The 22903-nt window shown below is 41.6% G+C and overlaps 1 protein-coding gene across 1 annotated transcript in view; it reads left to right on the top strand.

Moving 5' to 3' along the window:
* The window catches only part of SND1 (staphylococcal nuclease and tudor domain containing 1), a 457273-nt gene that overhangs the window by 156206 nt on the left and 278164 nt on the right, over nucleotides 1-22903 (top strand). Inside the window, exon 11 of the mRNA XM_059711713.1 lies at nucleotides 2128-2217. Coding sequence (XP_059567696.1) covers nucleotides 2128-2217 — 90 coding nt within the window. The remainder of the gene's footprint in view (nucleotides 1-2127; nucleotides 2218-22903) is intronic.

The following is a 22903-nucleotide window of genomic DNA, read 5'->3' on the forward strand; positions in this document are numbered from 1 at the left end:
CTATGTTGAGCGTCGTCCCCTGGTGGTCAGTGCGTGTCATAGCTACCAGTTGGAACGTCTGCCCCCTGGTGGTCACTGCACGTCATAGCTATTGATCAAATAGTTGGATGGTCGCTTAGGCTTTTATATAGATAGATACTACGAGGGAGGTAGTGTACTTGGCTCTGGGGTCACAGGGAATAGCAGAAATGGATAGGGCCTCTGTTTTCATGGAATTTAGGAGCCTCGTGGGAGAGAGCCAATACAGTAATTACACAAACTGACCTAGTCAGCATCTTTCTACTTCTCAACACATGCTCTAACCGTTCTCACTCTTATTTTTAAAGGCTATTGACTTCAAATGCCTATCGTCATGACTCAAAATATTGGATTCTATTTTGTAGTTAATTTCTGTTTATTCATTTCCTAAAAAATGGTTCTCATATCTCTTAAACTCCTATCCATTTCCAGTTCTTTCATCTTTGTTTAGACCAGTGGTTCTCAACCTTCTGGCCCTTTAAATACAGTTCCTCATGTTGTGACCCAACCATAAAATTATTTTCGTTGCTACTTCATAACTGTAATGTTGCTACTGTTATGAATCGTAATGTAAATATCTGATATGCAGGATGATCTTTGGCGACCCTTGTGAAAGGGTCGTTCCACCGCCAAAGGGGTCGCGACCCACAGGTTGAGAACCGCTGGTTTAGACTCTCTTTCATATTCTGAAAGTTACATTGTGTAGAGCTGTTACCTATTTTTGGAGAAGTCTGGGGCCTGTGAGATGATGAAGTAATAGTGTATTTAGATCTTTGTGTATATGTTGGAATACTATCTATTTATTTTTGCCTCTCTTCCTTTTTTTGTTTTGTTTTTTGTTTGTTTTTTTAATCCTCATCTGAGGTTTCTTTTTCTTTTTCTTTCCTTTTTTTTAGAGAGAGAGAGAGAGTGGGGCCCTGACCAGGGATTAAGCCTACAACCAATGTACATGCCCTTGACCAGAAATGAACCTGAGACCCTTCAGTCCACTGGCTGACACTCTACCTACTGAGCCGAACTGTATAGGGCTGTTCTGTTTTTGTTTTTTGTTTTTGATTTGAATTTTCTTCCTAGTTTTTTCCTATTCTGCAAACTCACATGAAATCCCATCTTGTCCATGAAACCTTTCCAGATTACTTCTTTCCACTGACTTGAATTTTTGTAGCACTTAGTCCCTAGTTTATCTATACTAATAAAAGGGTAATAGGCTAATTAGACCAGACGTCTATTGGACAAAGCCCCAGCGGCAGATGGTGGCTGCTGCTATGTGGGCCGGCCGAGGCTCTGGCAGCCGAGGGCCAAGGCTCAGGCAGCTGCAGTGGCCGGCCGTGGTAGCAACAGCGGCGTGATGGGGGTGGTGCCTTCCCCTGATTGGCCGGTCGCCTCCCACAGAGGGAGGCCAGACTGTGGCTTAGGCCCGCTCTTTATGGGGAGCGGGCCTAAGCTGTCAGTAGGACATCCCCTGAGGGCTCCCCAACTGTGAGAGGGGGCAGGCTGGGCTGAGGGGACTCCCCCGCCCCCCAGGGCATGAATTTTCATGCACCGGGCTTCTAGTGTCATATAATTGAGCACTTATTCAAAACTGATTTTTGTTGCTATTTCATATCTGTAGGCTTTCGTCTATTATTCGCTTAGGTTACAAGAATTTTGAGTCCATGATTATAACTACAGAGTGTGTTGTATGGGACTAATAGTTGGTAGATGCTTAGTAAAGGCTTGTGGAATAGTAGAATTTGACTTATAGTGTATCTATAAATATTTGAAGGGTCCTAACACTTACTGAGCTTCTTCTATATCATAGTTTATGTTGGTATTTCCCTCTTGATTGAACTTTTAGGTTGTTTCTAGTTTCAGTAATTAGGAACATTGCATTGCTTGCTTTTCAGCCTATTGCATGAAAAAGGTAATCTTATTCCCTTTAAAGCATTTCAAACAAAGTAACCATTTACTATGTATCTAGCAATTATTTAATATTTGTGACACTAAGAAGTAGGGAGCGTATTTCACTGCATCCTAGAATCTTGTGCCATTGGCCATGTTCATTTGTGTTTTGGGTTATTTTGTGTGTGTTCTTTTCATTCCTGATGTGCTATTTTATTTTGCTTTTAGGATAAGAACAAGAAACTACGTCCTTTGTATGACATTCCCTACATGTTTGAAGCCCGGGAATTTCTTCGAAAGAAGCTTATTGGGAAGAAGGTAAGTGATGACAAACGTATTTGCCAGTGGTTGGGGATTATTTTAAGCTGGGCCCTTGTGATGGAAACTCGGAGACCAGCAGATGACACTTCTCCATCGAGTCAAGCGGAATTGCTCTGATATGTAGAGGGGCATGCCTTTGCATCAGGATGTGGTATCCCTTGGGAGAAGTTTAAAATTGGGGCCCTGACCAAAGTGTGATTGCCAAAAGTCTCACGACACGTTCTTTCCAGGGTTCAGGCTCAATTCCAGTGTAATAATTGCATATTGCCCTGAGCTCCATCACTTGGCTCTGTTCTCTCCAGCCACCTCCTCTGAAAGCTGGTGCTGTGGATTTGTAGTGAGGGAAGGCTAGCACTGTTTCCTGCCTCCCCTACTTCGCAGGGATAGGCTGGCTATTGGGAGAAGCGGGGCTCTGCTGGAGTGGGAGCAGGCATCTGTGAGCAGGGAGTGAGTACGTGGTGTCCTGTGGAGCCTTTTGGGGAGCACAGTGACTTTCTAGTCTAGTGTAGCAGCTCAGAGGCCTGAAGAGTGCATTTCCTTGTGTTCTTAGAGCATAATATTCTAGGACCAGCTTCAGAACCTGCCATTCTGGGAAGCTAGTAATGAGTTTCTGAGTTCCTCTTATTTTTCCTGACCTTCCCACCCTAAGTGTCTTGTGCAGTTCGCGTTTTGTGCCCTATATAAACACAGGAAATGAATGGGATTGTCCCTTTGATGATGGAGGGAAATCTGTTCAGGGAAGGACTATGATGGACTTTTTCTTACCTGGATTCGGTGGGGATTCCTGCAAACTAGGTCATGTTTTGGGCGAGTTTTTATTGTATCTTCAGAAAGGTTAGGTCATTTTCACTATATGAATGGCCTTAACACATTGAAGCCATATTAACATTTTTTACCTAAAATGTAGATTTTTTAAACTATTGGTTTAAACTAGTGCCCAAATAGTGTATAATAAATGTACTTTTATTATATTTTATTATATACCATAGTCACTAGAATGATAAATTTTAGCAAGGGATTTTGAAGTTGGGCATAAGGTGACATTGCTAATTTTGAGAAAGCAAACTGGATTCACTAAAATGAGTATTAAATCTTCTCAGGTTCCTGCAGAGTATAGGCTCATTTGTCATCGTATAAACCTTGACAGAATGCTGTATTCATTCATGAAGTGTGGTGCGAATGATGGCTTTAAGCCTCTTTCAATTTCTAGGTCTCCGGTTATCTGATCTAATGTCCAACATCTCTATTTCACCAAGTTGATATCATATCACTTATTTACTGGCTCATAAACAATAGCATAGAGACAAGTAAGGAATTCCTTCACACGTGTGGATTTTATTGAAATTCATCCCAAATCACATTGAAAGGAGTGGCAGCGCATATCATATTTGATTCATGAGCAGCCTGTTGTGTGGCATGTGTTATGGCCTCCACCTGGTTTCTTTGAAGATTGCCCTTCCTCATTCGCTTTCATCCCTGGGAACACAAATCACAGTTTATTGCAGCAGCTGCTGAAAGGTCCTACGAGTGGCTCAGGGCTTGGCTCTCGAACACCCATGTGACAGGCCTTTGTCAAGTCCTCTGTCTCAGGATAAGGGGACTGACCTCAAGTGTCAGATATGGTGGCAGTTCTTAAGCAGTTAGGCTCTTTTCTTGGTGAGAGAGGCCTCGTTTACTTGTTCCTCTGTATCATAGCTGATGGCTTTCTCTTTGTGCTGAGCTCGTTTCGTCCCCCACAGTGACATTGTATAAATGATAAATGCTGTATGCCTGTGTGGGGAGTAGGATGCAGCTCAGCTCTGCTGGGCTGGAACATTCCTGATGTGGACTGCTTTTCCTGACTCACCACCTGAAACCACTTGCCTGTCTTCTGGGGCCATCAGATATGACAGTGAACACCCATGTGCTCGTGAGTCTGGGAGCAGTCAGGGCAGTCGCTGCCTCAGGGGGGTGGCTACCACATCACCACACATTTCTGCCAATTCCCTTCAGATCGCTGCAGCTGTTGAGCATGGCACATGGTGATTAAGAGGCACCGAGAGGGAGCATGTGTGCCTGTGTGCCCATGTGCACCAAAGCTGATTAGGGCAACCTGTCACAGCTTAAGCAAGAGAATGGAGGTAAAGTCACCTTTTCTGTCCAGACATTATTTGACCATCCTAGAGAGTCTATAATATGATAATTTTGAATAATTTCTAGAATGCAGAGGAATAAGATTGAAGGTAAACTGCTGAGGTGCTTTGTTAGGTTCAATGGCCTCCATTTCAGTTATGGAAATTCACTTTGATTCACCTCTAAGATTTAATTCTGGCTGAATGCCTTAATTAAAGTTACTAGGCACCTCTCTGGCCTTGGTTTTATCACTTGTGAATTGGGAATATTAGTTGCCTTTCCCCTCTCATGGGGTCGTTATGAGAATCTAGGATGATGCTAGTCCTTCCAGATGCCAGTAAGATAATGTTTTTTTGTTTTAATAATGCTACTTTTGCTTTTGTATAGAATCCAGCATAGCTTTACTTTTTCGGTTATGACTTTTTTTTTTTACTGGCTCTGGGTTCATGATATGTAAGTCAGCGTGCAATTAATTTGACCATCAATCCATTATACAGATTTGTAAGGTACTTGGTTAGATGTGTCTCCAGGGTTCCAGCTTCCACAAAATGAGTATCCACTCATGCTAGAGTGTGTGAGTGTGCATGTTTGCTCTGGTTTGAGGGAGAGGTAGGATACAAGTGTATGCTAGAAGTGTTTCAGAAGCTGCAGGAATTGCTCTAGTGCTGGTAGACGCCCTCCCCATCCCATGTTTACCATATGCTTGCTTTCACTAGAATCTTGACTGAGGAATATGCATAGTCTTCACTGTCTGGGTTCTTCATGGCCCTAGAAAAGTAAAGAAATGGAATCCATGGTAATTTCAACATGCCTTTTAGTTTTTTAGAATGTTTTCCCAGTTACTTAAGATGGTGAGATTGATACCTCCCTAAAAGAGGAACCAGGGCTCTAGTTCTATTCTTACAGCACAACAGTTTCTCTGTATACATGTGTTTTTCTTAATGCTTAGACAGGTCAGCCTGTGGAATCTATAATAATAAAAGTGTAATATGCAAATCAACTGAACAGCAGAACGACCGTCCAGGCGACCTTCCAGACGACTACGCTATGACACCCACTGGCGCCAGGCCAGCCAAGGCCGGTTTGATGTGATTGGTCAGGGGCCCGGCCATTGCCCCATGATTGCCCTACAGAGGGAGGCCCAGGCTACTGGTTGGTGGGGTGATCGAGCAATCGGGGGGCTCCTCGATCACCCTCAAAGCGGTGGCCCAGGCCACCAACCAGTGGGCTATGGCGTGTGGGTGGAGCCTCCCTTTGTGAGGGTGATCCATCACGGAGCCCAGGCCAGGTGGGCAGGGCCTACCTCTTTAGGGTGATCGATCACAGGGCTCCTGGACTGTGAGAGGGCACAGGCCGGGCTGAGGACCCCCGCCCCCCCCGCCCCGCCCCCCCGCCATGCATGAATTTTGTGCACCAGGCCTCTAGTAAGGTAATAATAACTGCACCTTCATTGGGAATTTTCCATGCCTGTTTCCGAGAATCTCTAAAGTAGAATCTCAGTATTTCTAATCTGTGTAATATAGCATTTACAAATGACATAATTGCAGTTATCACCACGGGAACCACTGTGTTCAGAGTTGGAGCTTGTTTAGACAATTAAAGGGTCAGAAATGCTGGAAGAGATGGAATTGCATAAAGCTAGAGTGCATTGAAGCATCTGCCCTAGTGTTAGATGCTCAGTCCAGGATCTCCTGTCTCCAGTAACCTCTGTCCCCAAATACATGTCTATTCCTTACTGGTTTTTGCCACTGGTTCTATTGAATAAGCAAAATTTGAGGATGAGGCTTACTTGTAAACAGATGATATTGTATGGTTTTCATGCCATTGAAAATTTGTGAACTAGGCTGACTCTTTTTTAGGCACTTAAAAATTGAGTATATTTCCTGATAAATGCAGACATTTGGGAAGTTATGAGGCTCACAATAACTTAGACAATTATTTCAAACTAGAGGCCGGGTGCACGGGTAGGGTCCCTAGGTATGGCGGGTGATCAAGGCCAATCTGTGTGGCGATCAGGGGGTCCCTACTGGCACCCTCCTTGGCTGGCCTGGCACTGCCCGCTCGCCAGCCCTGCCCCCTGCTGTTGCCGCTGGTTGCTTCCCTCTACGGGGCAATTGTGGGCCCCCACTGCCACCTGTCTTGGCTGGCCTGGGGACTGGGGGCAGCTCCTGTGTTGAGTGTCTGCCCCCTGGTGGCATCATAGTGACTGATGGGTCCACTGTTTGGTTGATTTGCATATTAGGCTTTTATTATATAGGATTCATGTTGCTTTAGATTGTTCTCTTTTTGAAACCTGTCTTTCCTGAGGTCCATACTTATGGGAGCATGGAGTTCTTTGGGGGTGGATGGGAATGATCTAGGGCAGTGATGGCGAACCTATGACAAGCGTGTCAGAGGTGACACACGAACTCATTTTTTTGGTTGATTTTTCTTTGTTAAATGGCATTTAAATATATAAAATAAATATCAAAAATATAAATCTTTGTTTTACTATGGTTGCAAATATCAAAAAATTTCTATATGTGACATGGCACCAGAGTTAAACTGTTAGGGTTTTTCAAAATGCTGGCACGCCGAGCTCAAAAGGTTTGCCATCACTGATCTAGGGAGATCAGACTTATAATAAATCCAGCTTGTTCAAAACTGAACTCATGATATCCTGTCAGAAAATCTGGTCCCCTCCATATTCTGGGAGTCACCCCACTATCGGTTGCTGTGGGAGACATCTTTGACACCCTCTCGTCCCATATGTCTCCTAGTCCAGGCTCTCACCAACTCCTGCTGGGTGTATGCATGAATGTTTCCTCCTCTTTTCATTGTACTGCCCCGGCCTTGTCTTATAACTGCTCTCACCTGGACTTCTGTAGTCTTTTTACTGGTTTTTCCACAGCCTTTCTTTCCCAGTCTAGTCCCTTCTGCACCTGCAGCTAAAGGGAGCCTCACAAATGACAATTACATTATGTTGCTTCTTTGCCACAGACTATTGGTTTTGCATTGCTTCCTGTGGTGGACAAAGCTTGGCATAATCTGGTTCCAAGACAATCTCTAGCCACAGGGTGGAAAAGCCTCAGAGTGCTAAAAACTTCTCTCTTGCTCATTTTATTAGAAAATCCTGAAAAAGAGGTTGAGGTCGGCCTGCTTCTCGGATATAACCTTCTACCCCTTTTCTCACCCACCTCCTAGCTACCTTTCTGGCCTTGGTAGATTTCTGAAGTGCATTATGCTCCCTGTCACCTCAGGGCTTTTGCACTTGCCGTTTCTTTTGTTGGGAATGCCCTCTTGTCCTCGCTTTTCCTCTGCTGTTTATCTCATGATTATACTTCTAAGTAAATGAGAGAAGCGCCCTGAGCAACCGCACTTCCAACATAGTAATCTGTACATCATTTTTCAAGTCTTAATGTATTTGAGAAATTATGTGTTAATATCTGTCTCTCTTGTTAGATTTATTATATTGGGCAGACTAGGGTCCACATCTGTTTTGCTCACCAGTAAAGGGCCCAATACGTACAGTGTATGGTGTAGAGTAGGTGCTCAATTAATTTCTACTAAATTTATTAACTTTAGGGGATTAGGGTGACACTGGACTGAAGACTGTGGATCCAGATAAGAATACATAAAGGGTCCTGGCCTTTGTGGCTCAGTTGGTTGGGTGTCGTCCAGTGCACTGAAGGGTTGCTGGTTTAAGTCCCAGTCAGGGCACATGCCAGTATGTGGGCTCGATCCCCAGTAGGGTGTGTACAGGAGGCAGCCTATCAACATTTTGCTCTCACATTGATGTTTTTCTTTCCCTCGCCCTTCTTCTCTCTCTCTGGAAATTACAAAAAGAAAAAAATACATACAGAGAGGTAGAAATAGGGCCCACTTGATTTGCCAAAGGATTAGCCCTGTGTGCAACAAGTAGGCTGAGATTGCCTCTTCATTTCAGAACTCCCAAGTCAATTTGGAAATGACTAATGTTGGCAATCCTACTCTACTGTGAATAGTCTTGTTTCTTGGGATAAAATATCCTGAGTGTTGAAGTCCAACTCTGGAGGATGTGGCTCATTTGTAATTTGGTGAATACCTTTGTATGATCTTTATGCCTTTCTAGTTTGTACTGTGAGCTAGACAGATTTCTTAAGGCAATTTGTATAATGCTCATTCCAGCTCAAAGGGGCCAGGGCTGTCATTTATTGAATTTTTTTAGAGTAAACTCTGAATATTTTCGTCTTTATTTAATTTCCACCCCCACCCTGCAAGATGTGTATATCATTCCTATTTTTACAGGTAAAGAATTGGAAGCTCATAGAAATAAAGTATTTTACCCAGGTGTCTGTCTATGCTGTAATTGCTATGCTAAATTAGAGGCCATCTAGAAAGGCCTGCTTCCCATTGTGTGTGCTGAATCATTGGCCCATTGCAAGGGTCACAGCCCTTTTTGGAATAATGTCAGCTCTTGTATAGAACACACAACTCCATGCTACAAAAATATTCATTCTCTTCAGCTGCATTATCCTACTGGACTGATATCAGCAGGTGGTAATGACACCATAGATCAGCCCTCTGAATGCTTTCAGCCCACTAGACATTATCTCATTAGTCTTTGAGATGTCCCCGTGAAGTGACATTTCATCAAATTGTTCTTCAGAGAAAGCAGTGTCAGATTACATGTTCTTCTAGTTACAAACATGAGGTCATAGGTAACATTGCAAACCCAATGTTGAAGCTCGCTTTCCCCCTTTTCTTCAATCTCTTGGCATAGGTGAGACTTCTGGGAAGAAGGGAAGGACAGGCCCCCTTTTTGACCTTGGCCCAGGGCCAAGGAGAGATTGAAGCCCAATCTCAATGCTCCTTCCCATGTGCAGGGACAGCTCCCTGGAGAGCTCTGCTCCTGAGAGGTCTTGAAGCGTTTTTGAGGCGGACTCCTTCACTCTTTTTTCTGGCTATTTAAGAGGGTTGTCCTTTTCCTTGAAAAATACTTGCAAATTCTTTCTTTTGCCGTGTGTTACTGAATCAGCTGTGTTAAGTGCAAAGCTGGCAGTCTGGGATTTTTGTCCTTAATTACCTCTGATGTATTTTAGTTTTGGTTTTTACAAACCTTTCCTTTGTCATCTCCACATTTTTCACTTCATATTAATTGGATTCATTCACGCTATGCAAAAGTTCTTAACATTAATGATTAGCACAGGCCCTAAGGTTGTGAATGCATTGTGATTTAAATTGACAGGTTGCTTGTCCTCACCTTCTTAGCTGTTACTGTCAGCATGGCTGTCAATATTTTGAATAAATGACTGAAGATGTTCACCAAATCGTGAGATGTTTTGAAGGACTTACAATTTCTGACCATGCTGTTTTCTAGTAAGACTTCCCCTTAGACACGACGGGAATATGTCAGTATGCTTGGAGACCAAGGGTCATCTTAGATATCCATTACCCCTTGTGTTTGGGAATGATCCTTGACTTAATAGCTCCCTTGTTTGGTGAATAATTGACAGAATTTATTATAGAACTGCAAGTTCCTGGAAACTGTTATTCTCAGCAAGGTAGCTTTCCGCCTGCTGCCACCTAAATGTTAGTTCTTGTTTTTTTTAATTTGCGGATTGTGAAAAGTGCCTCTGTACTTTAGGGACTACCGGGTGTTGAGCTGAGCACATAGCTCTTGGGTAAAGTGTGGTATTTGTATGATGTATATTGTAATATCCTCTCTAGAAAGCCTCTCAAGTTAAATGAAGAAACTAGAACATTCATCTGCATTCCTGGAAATTTCTTCTGTATACTCACCTGTGGGAAATGATTTATGAGCTACCAGAATCCTTGAGATTCTCAAATCTTGGTAATACTCTCATATTACTTTGCTTATGAACGGCTTTCTTCCCTGGACTCCCAAGTTGCTCATTGTTTTCTGATGAAGGTTCTTGCGTATATGACATGCTTAGTGGTCAACTTGTCTTAAGCCACCCACTCATGATCTTTTCAGCTGGGGTTGTGCAAAGTTGTCCTTGGGGCTGGAACTTTCCATGCTTACTCTCTGCAAACTGGGATTTTATTTTAGGGGGAGATTTGTGCTGAATCAGCTCAGCTGTGTTTGGGTATAGGGAGAGGACAGGCTTTTTCCCCACTTTAAAAATAACCCGCATGTGCCAAAAATCCTATAAAATGTGCTGAATTGCAACTCTTGTAACTTCCTATACCTCCTGGTTTACAGAGAATAGATTCTTTTCAGCTTGGGCTCAATAATCGTGTATAGAATATTTTTGTGTTGTAGAAGAGTGTAAATGAGACTGTGTACAGATGTGCTCAATTACGAAGGAAACTGCTCTTGTCTTACATTTTTTCCCCCTCCACTGGTTTTTCTCTTCTAATAAGGGTGTAGACAGGGATGTTATATATAACTTTTCTAGTAAGAAAATTACACATTATTCAGAAGTAGAGAGTCTGATTTTTAAGCACCAATTTTTCAGGGTTTCTTCCTGTGCCAACTCTGTTTTTAGAGTTAATCTAATACCTCTAGTGCTTGAGTATTTCTTTCCTGAGGGAATGAATAATTTGCGTGTGTATAAGAGGGTAGTATGCATAAGTGTCTGTTGGGTCTAAGGTGGAAGTTCCGTCCATTCTTTGCCACTGGGTGACAGAAGTGGTGTTTTAGGGCCACATCTTCATAATTGGGGTCATGTAGTTATGAGCTCAGAAAATAGGAGCTCTTTGTTTTGATGTGTTTAAAATCTCAGTGAAGCTTTTTGTTCTTATTTGAATCAAGTTTTTTATTCATATCGGGAGTTGCCTTCTTGCATTGACTTTGCTGATTACCTTTTCCCTGGCTAATTTTTAGGTGTCCCTTGAATGCTGCAAATCTATCCCATGAGGATTTCTGGCTTGGACAGTCTTTGCTGGAGTTTTCATGGTCATGAGCATAGTGTTCCCTAAGAATTAATGTCCCCTGGAACCTCAGAATGTGGCCTCATTTGGAAATAGGGTCTTCACAGTTGTGATTAGTTAAGTTAAAATGAGATCATGCCGTATTAGAATGGGCTCTAAACAGAAGATTTGGTGCCTTCATCAAAAAAGGATAGGACACGGACATAAATAGAAAAAGGCTACGTGAAGTTGAAGATGGATTTTAAAGTGATGCAGCTATAAGCCAAGGATTGCCAGAAGCTACAAGAAGTGAGGAAGAGGCAAGGATGGACTCTTTCCTAGAGCATCCTGAGGGAATATGGCCCTGTTGACACCTAGATTTCAAACTTGAGAGTAAATTTCTGTTGTTTTAAGCCAACCAGTGTATAGTACTTTGTTACAGCAACCTAGGAAAGTAGGTTGGCATTTTCCTCTATCTGGTCACTGACTCTTTGCTGGAGTTCCGTTTCTGAGTTTGTACCTTGAAGGATGGGTGCTGATGTCCACTTAAGAAGGTTGCCGTAGTCAGAGGGCCTCCATTGCTTCTACTTTGATGATGGGCAGCATTTTGAAATATGGCACACCCTGGAAGAAATGATTTCTGGCAGTAGTTTTTGATGAACCATGCCCATCCCATTCAAGAGTGATGAATAGAATTTCAGGAATATTAACACCAGCCTGTGTTCTGGAGAATATGCCTAATATTTTGCCTGCTTAGAGTGTACGCTGTGTGGAGCTGTGAATGAATTTTCTTCTGTAACTATAGCAAGTTCAGGTTTTGTTTTCAAGGTATTTTTTTCTGCAGCTTTGCCTTCTCATCTCTTCTGGCTTCACAAAGTGTTTGGACTGGCTGAGCTGCATTGATGAGCAGGCGGTCTTCTTCTGAAGACAAAGGTTGAGTAGTTTCATTCTCTTTCAGGACTCAGTCCCCACTGCTGTGATCATGCCTCATCACCTGATATGTTAAGAAAGTCAGGGTGTAGCCAAGTGAAATAAATTTATTTTAATTTTTTAGCAATTATTTTTGGAGCAACTAGTCGGTACCATACCTTGTTCTAAGCATTGGAAATAGAGACTTAACAAATACCTATTTTCATGAGGCTAATATTTTAGAAAAGGCACATACTAGTATGGTTGTTGGGTACCTTTTTAGAGGTGAAATATGAATAAAATATCTCATGAGTTGTTTATAGGCTGGCTGGGTAAGATTACATCAGAAAGTGTGAAGTTGAAGAACAGATTTGAATAACTGGTGAGATAATAGAAATGTGTCTCTTGGTGTTATCGGATTAAATATTCATGTGAATAGAGCCGGTCATAGTTGTCTTTTAGAGACAAGGAGAGGTCTCACCTGCTGTGTGACCTTATGCACTTAATGGCTTCATCTACCACTCCTCACTTCTTCTCTGCCTACACATCTGTTTCCAGCTGCTGACTACTGGCTACCCAGATTTCAGTAGCTAGTTCACATCTGTTCTGTCCAAAATATAGTTTGCTGCTTTCATAGGACTTTCTTCCCTGCATACAAACTGCCTTGGCTACCTTTGTTGTTGATCTTATATAATGTCATCACCCACCCATTGTCCTGAACTTCAGAATTAGCAGTCTGCCCATCCCAAGTCCACTCAATTCTGCCATAGTTATATTTCAAATTTCCTTTTCACAGTATTTCTATGGCATTTAGTCTGTGTACTCCTTATCTCTCATTTTAATTGCTGCAATTCTATCTTAAGTAGTTGTCCTGCTCCTTCTACTCTGTGCCTTCTTTCACATTGCTGTCAGCATTGCTTTTTATATGCACAGTCATGATCATTTCACAAACTGCAGGGTGTGAGTTAATAATTTGTACAGTTGCTGCAGAAAATCATCTAATTCCTTAAATGGACATAACAAATAAAAGGCAAAGGAAAGGCCATTGTATATAAAAGAAATCATAATATCACTTACGGATCTTGCTTCTATCTCCAGTCTTAACTCCACTACTCTACCTTCCATACTGTATGTCACAAGAACTTCTCACTATTCCATGGACATGCCGAGACCTTTCATAGCTTCTTGCCTTAATACTTGTTTTTCTATAAGAATCTTACCACTATCCTATATTCTGTCTCCCCATGTGAAGTCTGGGGTTCTCTGACCTCATAGGATACTGCTGTGTCCATTTCTGTAGTAGCAGTTTGCCAGGTCTGACCTCCCTCCCCATTGCGGAAGGGTGACACTGCCTGTGTTACCTTTTCTTCAGCTCACAGTGCCTGATGGCAGCAATCAGGTTAGGGTCCCCAGGAGGTCTTTTTTTTTTTTTTTAATAAACATATATGTATATTGATTTCAGAGAGGGAGAGAGATGGAAACATCAATGATTGAGAGAGAATCATTGATCGGTCCCACTGGGGACCGAGCCCACAACCCGGGCATGTGCCCTGACTGGGAATTGAACTGTGACCTCTTGGTTCATAGGTCGATGCTCAACCACTGAGCCACGCTGGCTGGGCCCCAGGAAGTCTTTACAGAAGAGGTGGGATTTACCTTCTACCTAGAAAGTCTTAAAAAAGCTCGGGGGTATAGAGAAGAGATGCGAAAGCTCATCCTTTAGCTCTAAGCTGGGCATATGGTTTTCTTGTCACCTTGCCTTCCTTAATTTCCTCATGCTAGTGTAGACTTTGAGCCCACCTCATCAAGACTTTAGGCATAGCCGTCTGACTAAAACACAAAACAAGACTTTAAAAATAGGTAGAATGAGTATGTTTCTCTTTTGAATGTCTGTATATGAATTCTGGTTATTGCTGCTCCACCTGATTGGCGGCCTCATGCTGGGTGCTTCCTGTAATCATGCCTCTGCTGTCTTATGAGACAGCCTGAGCAGCCCGCTCCTTCGAGCTGGAGGTCTGGTTTGGGGAGATTTCTGTGTCTTTTCTTCATAATCGAGAAAGTACAGCACTTGTAATTTGTTCTTTTAAAAAATGATTTGACAGGGGATTTGCTCAACTAGGAGGCAGTAAGTTAATATTTTTTTGTCTGAAATCTTTCATTATTATTTTAAAGCTCCAAGTGACAGGAGCTTGATGGACCCTGACTGCTCCCTGCTGCTCCCATTCCCCCCTGACTTGGGGTTCATAATGTCCCTGTTTTTCAATAGTGGTCCAAATGAATCGGGAGGAAATAAGTCCGTGACTTGTTCCACTTTGCCATTTCTGCAATGTATGGGGCACCTTTTCAAAGCCTGACAGGTTGCTGCTGAGCCCAACTCCTCAGAGCCTGTAGTGCAAGACTTTGATGCATGGTAGAGTCCTGAGAAAGAGAAACTAGTTAGCATCCGATTTTTCCTCATGAGGCCCGCTTTCTGCCACCTGTAACTTCTGACCTTTCTTTATTAAAAAAAGAAAAGAAAAGAAAGAACGAAAGAAAGAAAAAAAAAGACAATGAGAAGGGAAGGGACTGGACTGTGAAGAATGAAGACAGGAAGAAAATCAGAGAAGTGACCTAGGCACTAATTAGAAATTAGGTAAGCATCTTTTCTCGAAGTGGTACCGCTTGTAGCTGGAGAGCTGGGGAGGCTTCTTTTTGTGGTTGAATCTTAAGAGCGGAGAACTAAAATCCTACATGGGTGGTCGTTGCATTCATGAAGCCTCTGTTTATTTGTAAAATAGTGATAGTATTTAGGCGGCCATGATTCCTTTGGTTGTGCTGGTACAGGGAGGGAATGGAAGCAGACCCTGCATTTGAAAGGGTGGAGCAGATTAATTTTTTCAGGATGGCAATAGCAACTAGCACCTTAAATACAGACCTGCAGCCTTGTCCACAATTTGTCAGATCACATTGCAGCGAAGAGGAGAGGTCATTTCTGTGACCTCAGAGGCAGCAAGATGTACACCTGAAAATTGTGTATGTCCAAATTCTTGCACTTCAGATACGTTTATCTTTTTCTGAGTTCACTACCTTATTTCCTTAATTTATAAAATGTAAAGGAACAGCCCTGGCCTTGTGGCTCAGTTGGTTAGAGCATTGTCCTGTGCACCAAAAAGAAAAGAAAAAAAGAAAAAAAAGGTTGTGGGTTTGATACGTGGTCCGAGAACATACCTAGGTTGTGGGTTTCATCCGGGTTGGGGAGTATACAGGAAGACACAACTGATTGATGTTTTTCACATCGATGTTTCTCTCTATCTCTCCCCTTTCATTCCTCTCTAAGATCAATAAAAACATATCTGTGCATGATATATAAAAGAATGAACACATTTTCTATCTTCTTAAAAGATACTCTTACTAAAGAATCCAGAAAGGCTCAATTAGTCTTCCTGGAATCTCTAATCACTCTGATGTAACAGCATTTACTGATCAGTGTGTAGTACTCCTAGTAGTGAGTCTGGGGAGGGCCAGTATAAAGAGGCAGACTGGCCCAGCCAGCGTGGTTTAGTGGTTCAACATCGGCCTATGAACTGGAAGGTCACAGTTAGATTGCCGAAGGGGCATATGCCCCGTTTGCGGGCTCGATCCCCATTGTGGGGGCGTGTAGGAGGCAGCTGATCAGTGGTTCTCTCTCAACATTGATGTTTCTATCTCTCCCTCTCCCTTCCTTTCTGAAATCAATAAAAAAATATTTTTTAAAAAGAAAGACCAAGCAGTTTCCATCCTCTGGCACAGGCTCCACCTCACAGGGTGGGCTGGAATTGAAGAAAATATGGAGCTTCACACCTGAAGTGCAGTTAGTTCTTGTTTTTCACCTAACTCCATGGCCTTGGATGCATCCTTTTACAGTATGAGTTCTTAGTTTCCTTATCTGTAGAAGGGGAGTGGACTAGCAGTTGCCAAAGATCTATTCCTAAACTCCGTGGTCATGCCCGGCCCATGTAACTCAGTGGTTGAGCATCAACCTATGAACCAGGAGGTCACGGTTCAATTCCCAGTCAGGGCACATGCCCGGGTTGTGGACTCGATCCTCAGTATGGGATGTGCTGGAGGCAGCCAATCAGTGACTCTCTCTTCATCATTGATGTTTCTACCTCTCTCTCCCTTTGCCTTCCTCTGTGAAATCAATAAAAGTATATATTTTTGAAAAACTAAACCCTGTAGTGAAGATTTTTGCCTTGTTTACACTGATTGACCTACTTGACCTGTTACAGTTATTAAAGTTTAGTCTTTTCACACCAAAGATTTGTTTTCGTGTGGTAGACAAATGACAAAGTTTGAGGGGTGTGTGTCAGTGTGAGACACACACACACCCCTGCGTCCTGTGACCACTGGGTGCTGCTTTATACTTACTCTGAGCACTGAATGTAGTGGCCTGTTTGTTGAGAGAGCTACAGTATAAATCTCTACCACCTCTGTGGAATGGCTTAGTTATCTTTTACCCACCAGCCTCCTCCCACCACAAGAGAAGGCTAGGAGATTGAACTCATTCGTTCCCACTTCTGCTTATGTTACTGATATATCTGTTTATCTGAAATATTTAAGTTGTTATGGTTGAGGCTACAATCCAGTTTACCACTGAATCCAGGACTTTTTTCCTCCCCATTCTAGGACTTTCGTTTGTCTTCAGATGATTTTTTTCCATTTGAGGGCTGGTGTTTCCTTCTCTCCATCATTCATCAGTTCACTAAATGTTGAAATAATGGCTTTAGAAACCAAATCCATCAGAATGATTGACTCCTTGACATTGGCCTGGTTCCTTTTCACATTTTCCACTAGATCCCCCACATTGCCAGGGCTGCTGCTGGCTGCATAGAAGAAAAGCAGCAGGCAGTCTGAACTCCCCAGCACCTGAGAGTTTTTGAAGATGAAAGACAAAGATGAGTGGTGTTGCTGCTCTTCAGTATTTCTGGTTTGGTGATCAAGGATCATAGCTCTCTGAAGGAATAAGATCACTAAGTTTAAGTGGATTTATTGTGTCTTTCTCACAGTTCAGAAAGTGACAATTGTATGGGTAGTCGCTATATCCCTCTTTATCGATGCAAACACCCCCCTTCCTTTCCTTTTGTCTCTAACCTCCTTGTTATCTTTCCTCCTTCTTACTGTATCCTTCCCCCCCCCCCTCCCATCTCTCTGCTTTCCATTTTCCGCCCCCTCCTCAAAGGTGATTAGGTCCTCAATATGAACAACTTCAAAATTTGAAGCTTGTGGTAGCTCTCATTTTCCAGGACACACACCCCATCTGCCACACTATCTGACTTGGCTGTTGCAGAGGATCCCTGGGACCTTTCTGGGCTTAACAGGAAAAAAGTGATTTGCTAAATGTCATTTTTTCTTGTTTCTGTTCTTCCAGCAGCATGCAGCTTGGTTCAGAACCAAAGTTGACAGCTTCTCCCTAAACCAGATCCACTTAGTTTGCTTAATGTTTTCAGTTTTTCCTTGAGTTAGGGTCCTCCTGGATGAACATACAATTTCCCAGGCTCTGTAACTTTGTGGTACATTTTAAACCCTCTGCCTAGGAACTGCCATTTCCTGCTGATTTTGGAAAAGGGAAACCGTGGATGAGGAAGAAATTGTCAGTCACCTCCTTTAGTCTGGATTTTCCTTCCCTGAGGGTTTCTAGGTGGAACCGGGCAGATGAGTCCTTGCTAATGACACGGCAGCTTGATGCTGCCCCAAGCACAAGTACCATGTTGGTGTTTGGACATTATGCCTATCTTCCTGGAATTCACGTTCGGATTTAATTGTTTCTTCCTTGACGCCATGTCATCATCCCTGTCCTCCAACCCTGCGGGTCTAGGTTAGTGTCTAGTAGTTCAGGGTTGATGTCTTTGGGTCCTTGTTTCTTCTTCTTCTTACAGAGATTGCCCTTTGCAAAGATACTTTTAAAAAAAAAGAGGATTTTTTTAAGTTTAATTTTTAAACAGCCAGAAAGATGTAATTTAAGACATTTTTTGTTTTATATAATAACATAACATGTTTTACTTTAAAAATAGACGTAGACATTTTTAGAAAGCACATATATGGATGAAGCAGTGATTTTTTTATTTTTTCTCTAAAGATTTTCAAAGTCAAATCAAGAAACTAACTGCCTTTGATTGTTTCATTTGCTGACACAGACGTTTTGAAGTCATTTGGCACGAAAGCTAATATGGAAACAGGGTATTTTTGACAAACTATTATATAAAAATAGACAGATATTTAAATTAGTTAACATGTCATTCAACCTTTTAGATATTTTTATTTACTAGGAAGCCAATACCATTAAGTTCTTTTCCTTTACTTTTTTTATTTTTGGTGTGGTGGTTACTTTTTTAATCCTCACCCGAGGGTATATTTTTATTGATTTTGTAGAGCAAGGAAGGTGGGGGAGAAACATCGATGTGAGAGAAAAGCATCCATTGGTTGCCTCCTGTATGCGCCCCGATGGGGAATTGAACCCACAACCTTTTGGTGTTCAGAACGGCACTCCAACCAGCCAAGCCACGCGGCCAGGGCCACTTTTTATTTTAATGATTTTGATTCACTTCAAAATGGAAATGGTAAGAAAAAGGGTATACAGTTGAAGAGCTCCCTTCTACCCTGGTCCCTCACTGATTCAGTTTGCCTCCTCAGAAACAGCCAGTATTACCGTTTACTTAGGAATCTTTCCATAGATATTTTAGGCCTGAATAGGCAGATGTGTTCGTGGGTGGGTGGATATTCTTCTTACACAAATGTTAGTATCATAAATACAGTCAAACTTTTGTATGTATAACCAAAAATAGTATCTTCGTATTTGGTTTTCATTTCTATGTGCTTAAAAGTACTAAAGGGTTGTTGGTGTTGATCGGCAAAGTTTAGGGAAAGCTCACAATTCTCGGAGAAAATGCCAACCTAGTTTTTTCTGTGGCCATAATTATCCTATTTGAAAATGTAACTATGAATTCTGCTAATACTGATAATATTGTCCATTCTGTCCTTGTTTATGAACTATTTGAGGTTTATTTTATTTTAAGTAACATTTTCTCTCCTTTTATCAGTCATGAAAGCATCACTTGTTCATTCTAAAAAAATATTTTTTGGGGGAAAAAAAGAGAAGTTAAAACAAAAAGAAACTACCACCCAGGGATAGCATCTGTTAATGCTTCAGTGTATATTATTCCAATCTCCTTTTTATGCATTTGGGCATTTGCATAATTTTTAACTTATCTAGTAATTATATGGTACTTACTGTTTTGTAACCTTCAATATCATGGTTTCTTGTGTCATTAAGTAGACTTCTACATGAGGTACTTTTATCATTTAATATCAAGTCACTATTTAATCACTATCCTGTTGTTGGGTATTTATAGTGGTTTAGCACATGGGCTTTGGCAACATATAGAAATGAGTTTATCTGCAGATAAACAGGTTCTGCAAGGCTAGCTAGGACCAAGTGGACAGGGGGGTTGGGGCTAGCAAGCACATGCATCAGAATGCAGGTTGCGGGGGTCTCAGGCTGCCTTCACAGATTGGCTGCCTCCTGCACACCCCCACTGGGGACTGAACCCACAATCCACGCATGTGCCCTGACCAGGAATCACACCGTGAATTCCTGGTTCATAGGTCGACACTAAACCATTGAGCCATACTGGCTAGGCTATATTTTCTTAGTTTTTCAATTGACACTATAACCTGAATATTTTCCCACATTATCAAATGAACTTTTAATATAATGATTTCAATGACTTTGTCATTTTATTCCTTGATGATAGGATGATTTAGTTTACCAAATATGTGTTCATCTTAATTTTTTTGAACTATGGTAGTGTTGTGTTATTTTATGTTTTAATAAACAGACATAGGGTATAATGGAATCAACTAGATTCATTAAGCATCCAAAATCAGACTTCTACATCTGGGAGGGTCTAAAGTTTACAGGTGTTAAGGACAAAAAAAGCTTTTATGTTTATTAATTAATATTGTTGAATAATTGACAAACTTACAGTGAACATCATACTCAATGGGCAAAAGTTAAAACCATTTCCCCTAAGAACAGGAACAAGACAGGGATGTCCCCTTTCACCACTCTTATTCAACAGAGTATTGGAAGTCCTAGCCACATGAACAGCACATTTAGCCACCTGCATTGTATCATCCATTTATTTTAAGGGTAGCTTCTAAAACGTCCCAGACTTGGAATATCCTTGGGCTAACCCTCCTAGACTTGAATTCTCTTTGGGCATATAACATATTAAATGACTTGATTTTACTGTGGATTGCTATTTTTATACTTTCAGATTTTATTTGCTCTGAGATATAGGATCTAGTCATAACTTTTATTTTTTTGGTATTTAAATTTGGGGAATTCACATAATTCTACTGAGTCTGCTTTCTCTTACATAGTGGTGCATGCTTGCCCTAGGTATGTGGTCCCTTTTGTTCTGATTTTAAATAAAAGTCATTCATGTTACTTTATCCCTTAAAAGCTCAGTTAACTAAGAGTTGGATTAAAAAAGAAATCTTTAATTATACACAAAGCATTTAAATCTTAAACATTTAAAAAAGTTACTTACAGATGTATTTTTTTCTCTTTGTAAGCTAGCCTAATTCCACATTGTATGATTTTGCCTTTTGTATTGTAGAAGACCCTTCTCACATAATTTTTGGACAGATTATCTAACCTATCTAAGTAACTATTATTGTTCTAGATGTTTTTTAGTTATTTATATGGCTTCCCTTTACTCCATAGCCCAGCTACCTCTAAGCAGCTAAAAATATATCCTCTTAATGTTTAGGAGATGCAAAGATGTTAAAACAAAACAAAATCTTCTCAGATAAAGATTGATTATTGATACATTGTGGAATTGTTAAAAATTAGTTATATTCATTTCAGTTTGGGGAATTGATTTTATTAGCTTAATACCAGTTAATTCTTCTCTTTTCTTTCTATTTGTTCCTGGTCAGAGTGTCATGCCTACAATTTTCCAACAACTATAGGATGTTTTCTTAGACTTTTTTTTAAATCCTCATCCGAGGATATTTTCCCATTGATTTTCAGAGAGAGTGGGAGAGAGAGGTAAAGACAGAGAGAAATATTGATGTGAGAGAAACATATTAATTGGTTGCCTCCTGCAGGTGCCCTTACCAGGGATTGGGGCAGCTGGGTGGGTGGGGGAACCTGCAACCAAGGTGCATGCTCTTGACCAGAATCGAACACGGGACTCTTCGGTCTGCAGACCAACGCTCTATCCACTGAGCCAAACTGGCTAGGGCTCTATACTTTTGAACACCATACTTACTGAGTATTCTTTTGATTTAATTGCTATATTCTTATGTTGTGATGTTTACTCACAGGAATTTTATCATATGTCACTAACAGAATACTCACTAAATAAGGTACAACATTTAAATTTATAAACTTATTTCAGTTATAACTATTTCTTATTGCATGTTCTATTTTAAACCAGCTCTAAGAGTCCACAGTGGAAAAACCAATGGTGAACTTTTCTACAGTATTGTTGTAAAGGAATAAATATAAATATGCCTGTGCATTTCGCTTACCTTTTACAGAGAAAATAAAGAGAGACTATGTTATGGATTGATTCTTGTTTTTTTAATCTATATAATAAAAGCCTAAGCGACCATTAAGGCGGAAAACCAGTCGCTGTGATGTGCACTGACTACCAGGGGGCAGGCGCTCAACACAGGAGCTGCCCCCTGGTGGTCAGTGCGCTCCCACAGGGGGAGTGCTGCTCAGCCAGAAGCCAGGCCCATGGCTGGCGAGCACAGCTGCTATGGCGGGAGCCTCTCACGACTCTATGGCAGCAGTACCGAGTGGTGACAGCAGGCACAGTAGGCCGGGATGAGTGCGAGTGGTGTGGCTCCTGGCCCAGTTTCGGGCTTTTCCCTGGCCGCCTGCTGCTTGGCGCACTGCTACAACCTCTGAGGGGTCCCAGACTGGGAGAGGGATGTCTGACTGCCGGCTTAGGCCTGATCCTGGTGCCCTTCTTTGTAGAAGGCAGTCAGTCTGAACAACTCAGTGACTCAGGGAATCACAGGGAACTCAGGGTGAGCCTGCCTCTGCGCTTGACTCACCCACTTGACGGTGTTCACAGGACAGACTGTGGTGGCCCAGTCTGTGCACGTGCAGCAGCTGCTGAAGCTCTAGCAGCAGGCTGTGCAGCAGCAGAAGGCCATCCAGCCACAAGCCAGCAGGCGGGCATCCCCCAAGGGGTCTCAGACTGCAAGAGGGCGCAGGCCGGGCTAGGGGAACCCCCCAGAGTACTACTGTATTTATAAACATTACTCTTCTATGTGAGATATAATATGGCATTTTTGCTTATTCTTTTCCTATGCAGTAAGTTTGATTTTTATGTACCTACTGGTTGTTCTGGAATGTACTCTTTAAGTGACTGGGCTTCTTTTGAGATTATTTGAAAGTCTCTCCTTAAGTAGTTTGCATGAAGTTCTTGGCCAGTGATTACAATAAACTCTTGTCTCTAATCATAGAAACCTCAATTGCTGATTTTTTAGTGTAAATATCACTGTCTTCTCAGACTGATCTTTGGATGATCACATTAACAAGTTTATAGCTCAAAAAGTTATCTAATGAGTAAACTAACTTTTCTACTTTTGAGATATTATCTTGTGCTAAAAGACATAGAGACTTTAATAGCACAAGAATAAAAATTATTTCCATGTGAATTATGCTAGAGAGCTCATTGGGTCTTTATATTTATTTCTTTTTAAAAAAATATATTTTATTGATTTTTTACAGAGAGGAAGGGAGAGGGATAGAGAGTTAGAAACATCAATGAGAGAGAAACATCAA

Source organism: Myotis daubentonii, chromosome 10, assembly GCF_963259705.1.
Source record: "Myotis daubentonii chromosome 10, mMyoDau2.1, whole genome shotgun sequence".
Lineage (NCBI taxonomy): Eukaryota > Metazoa > Chordata > Mammalia > Chiroptera > Vespertilionidae > Myotis > Myotis daubentonii.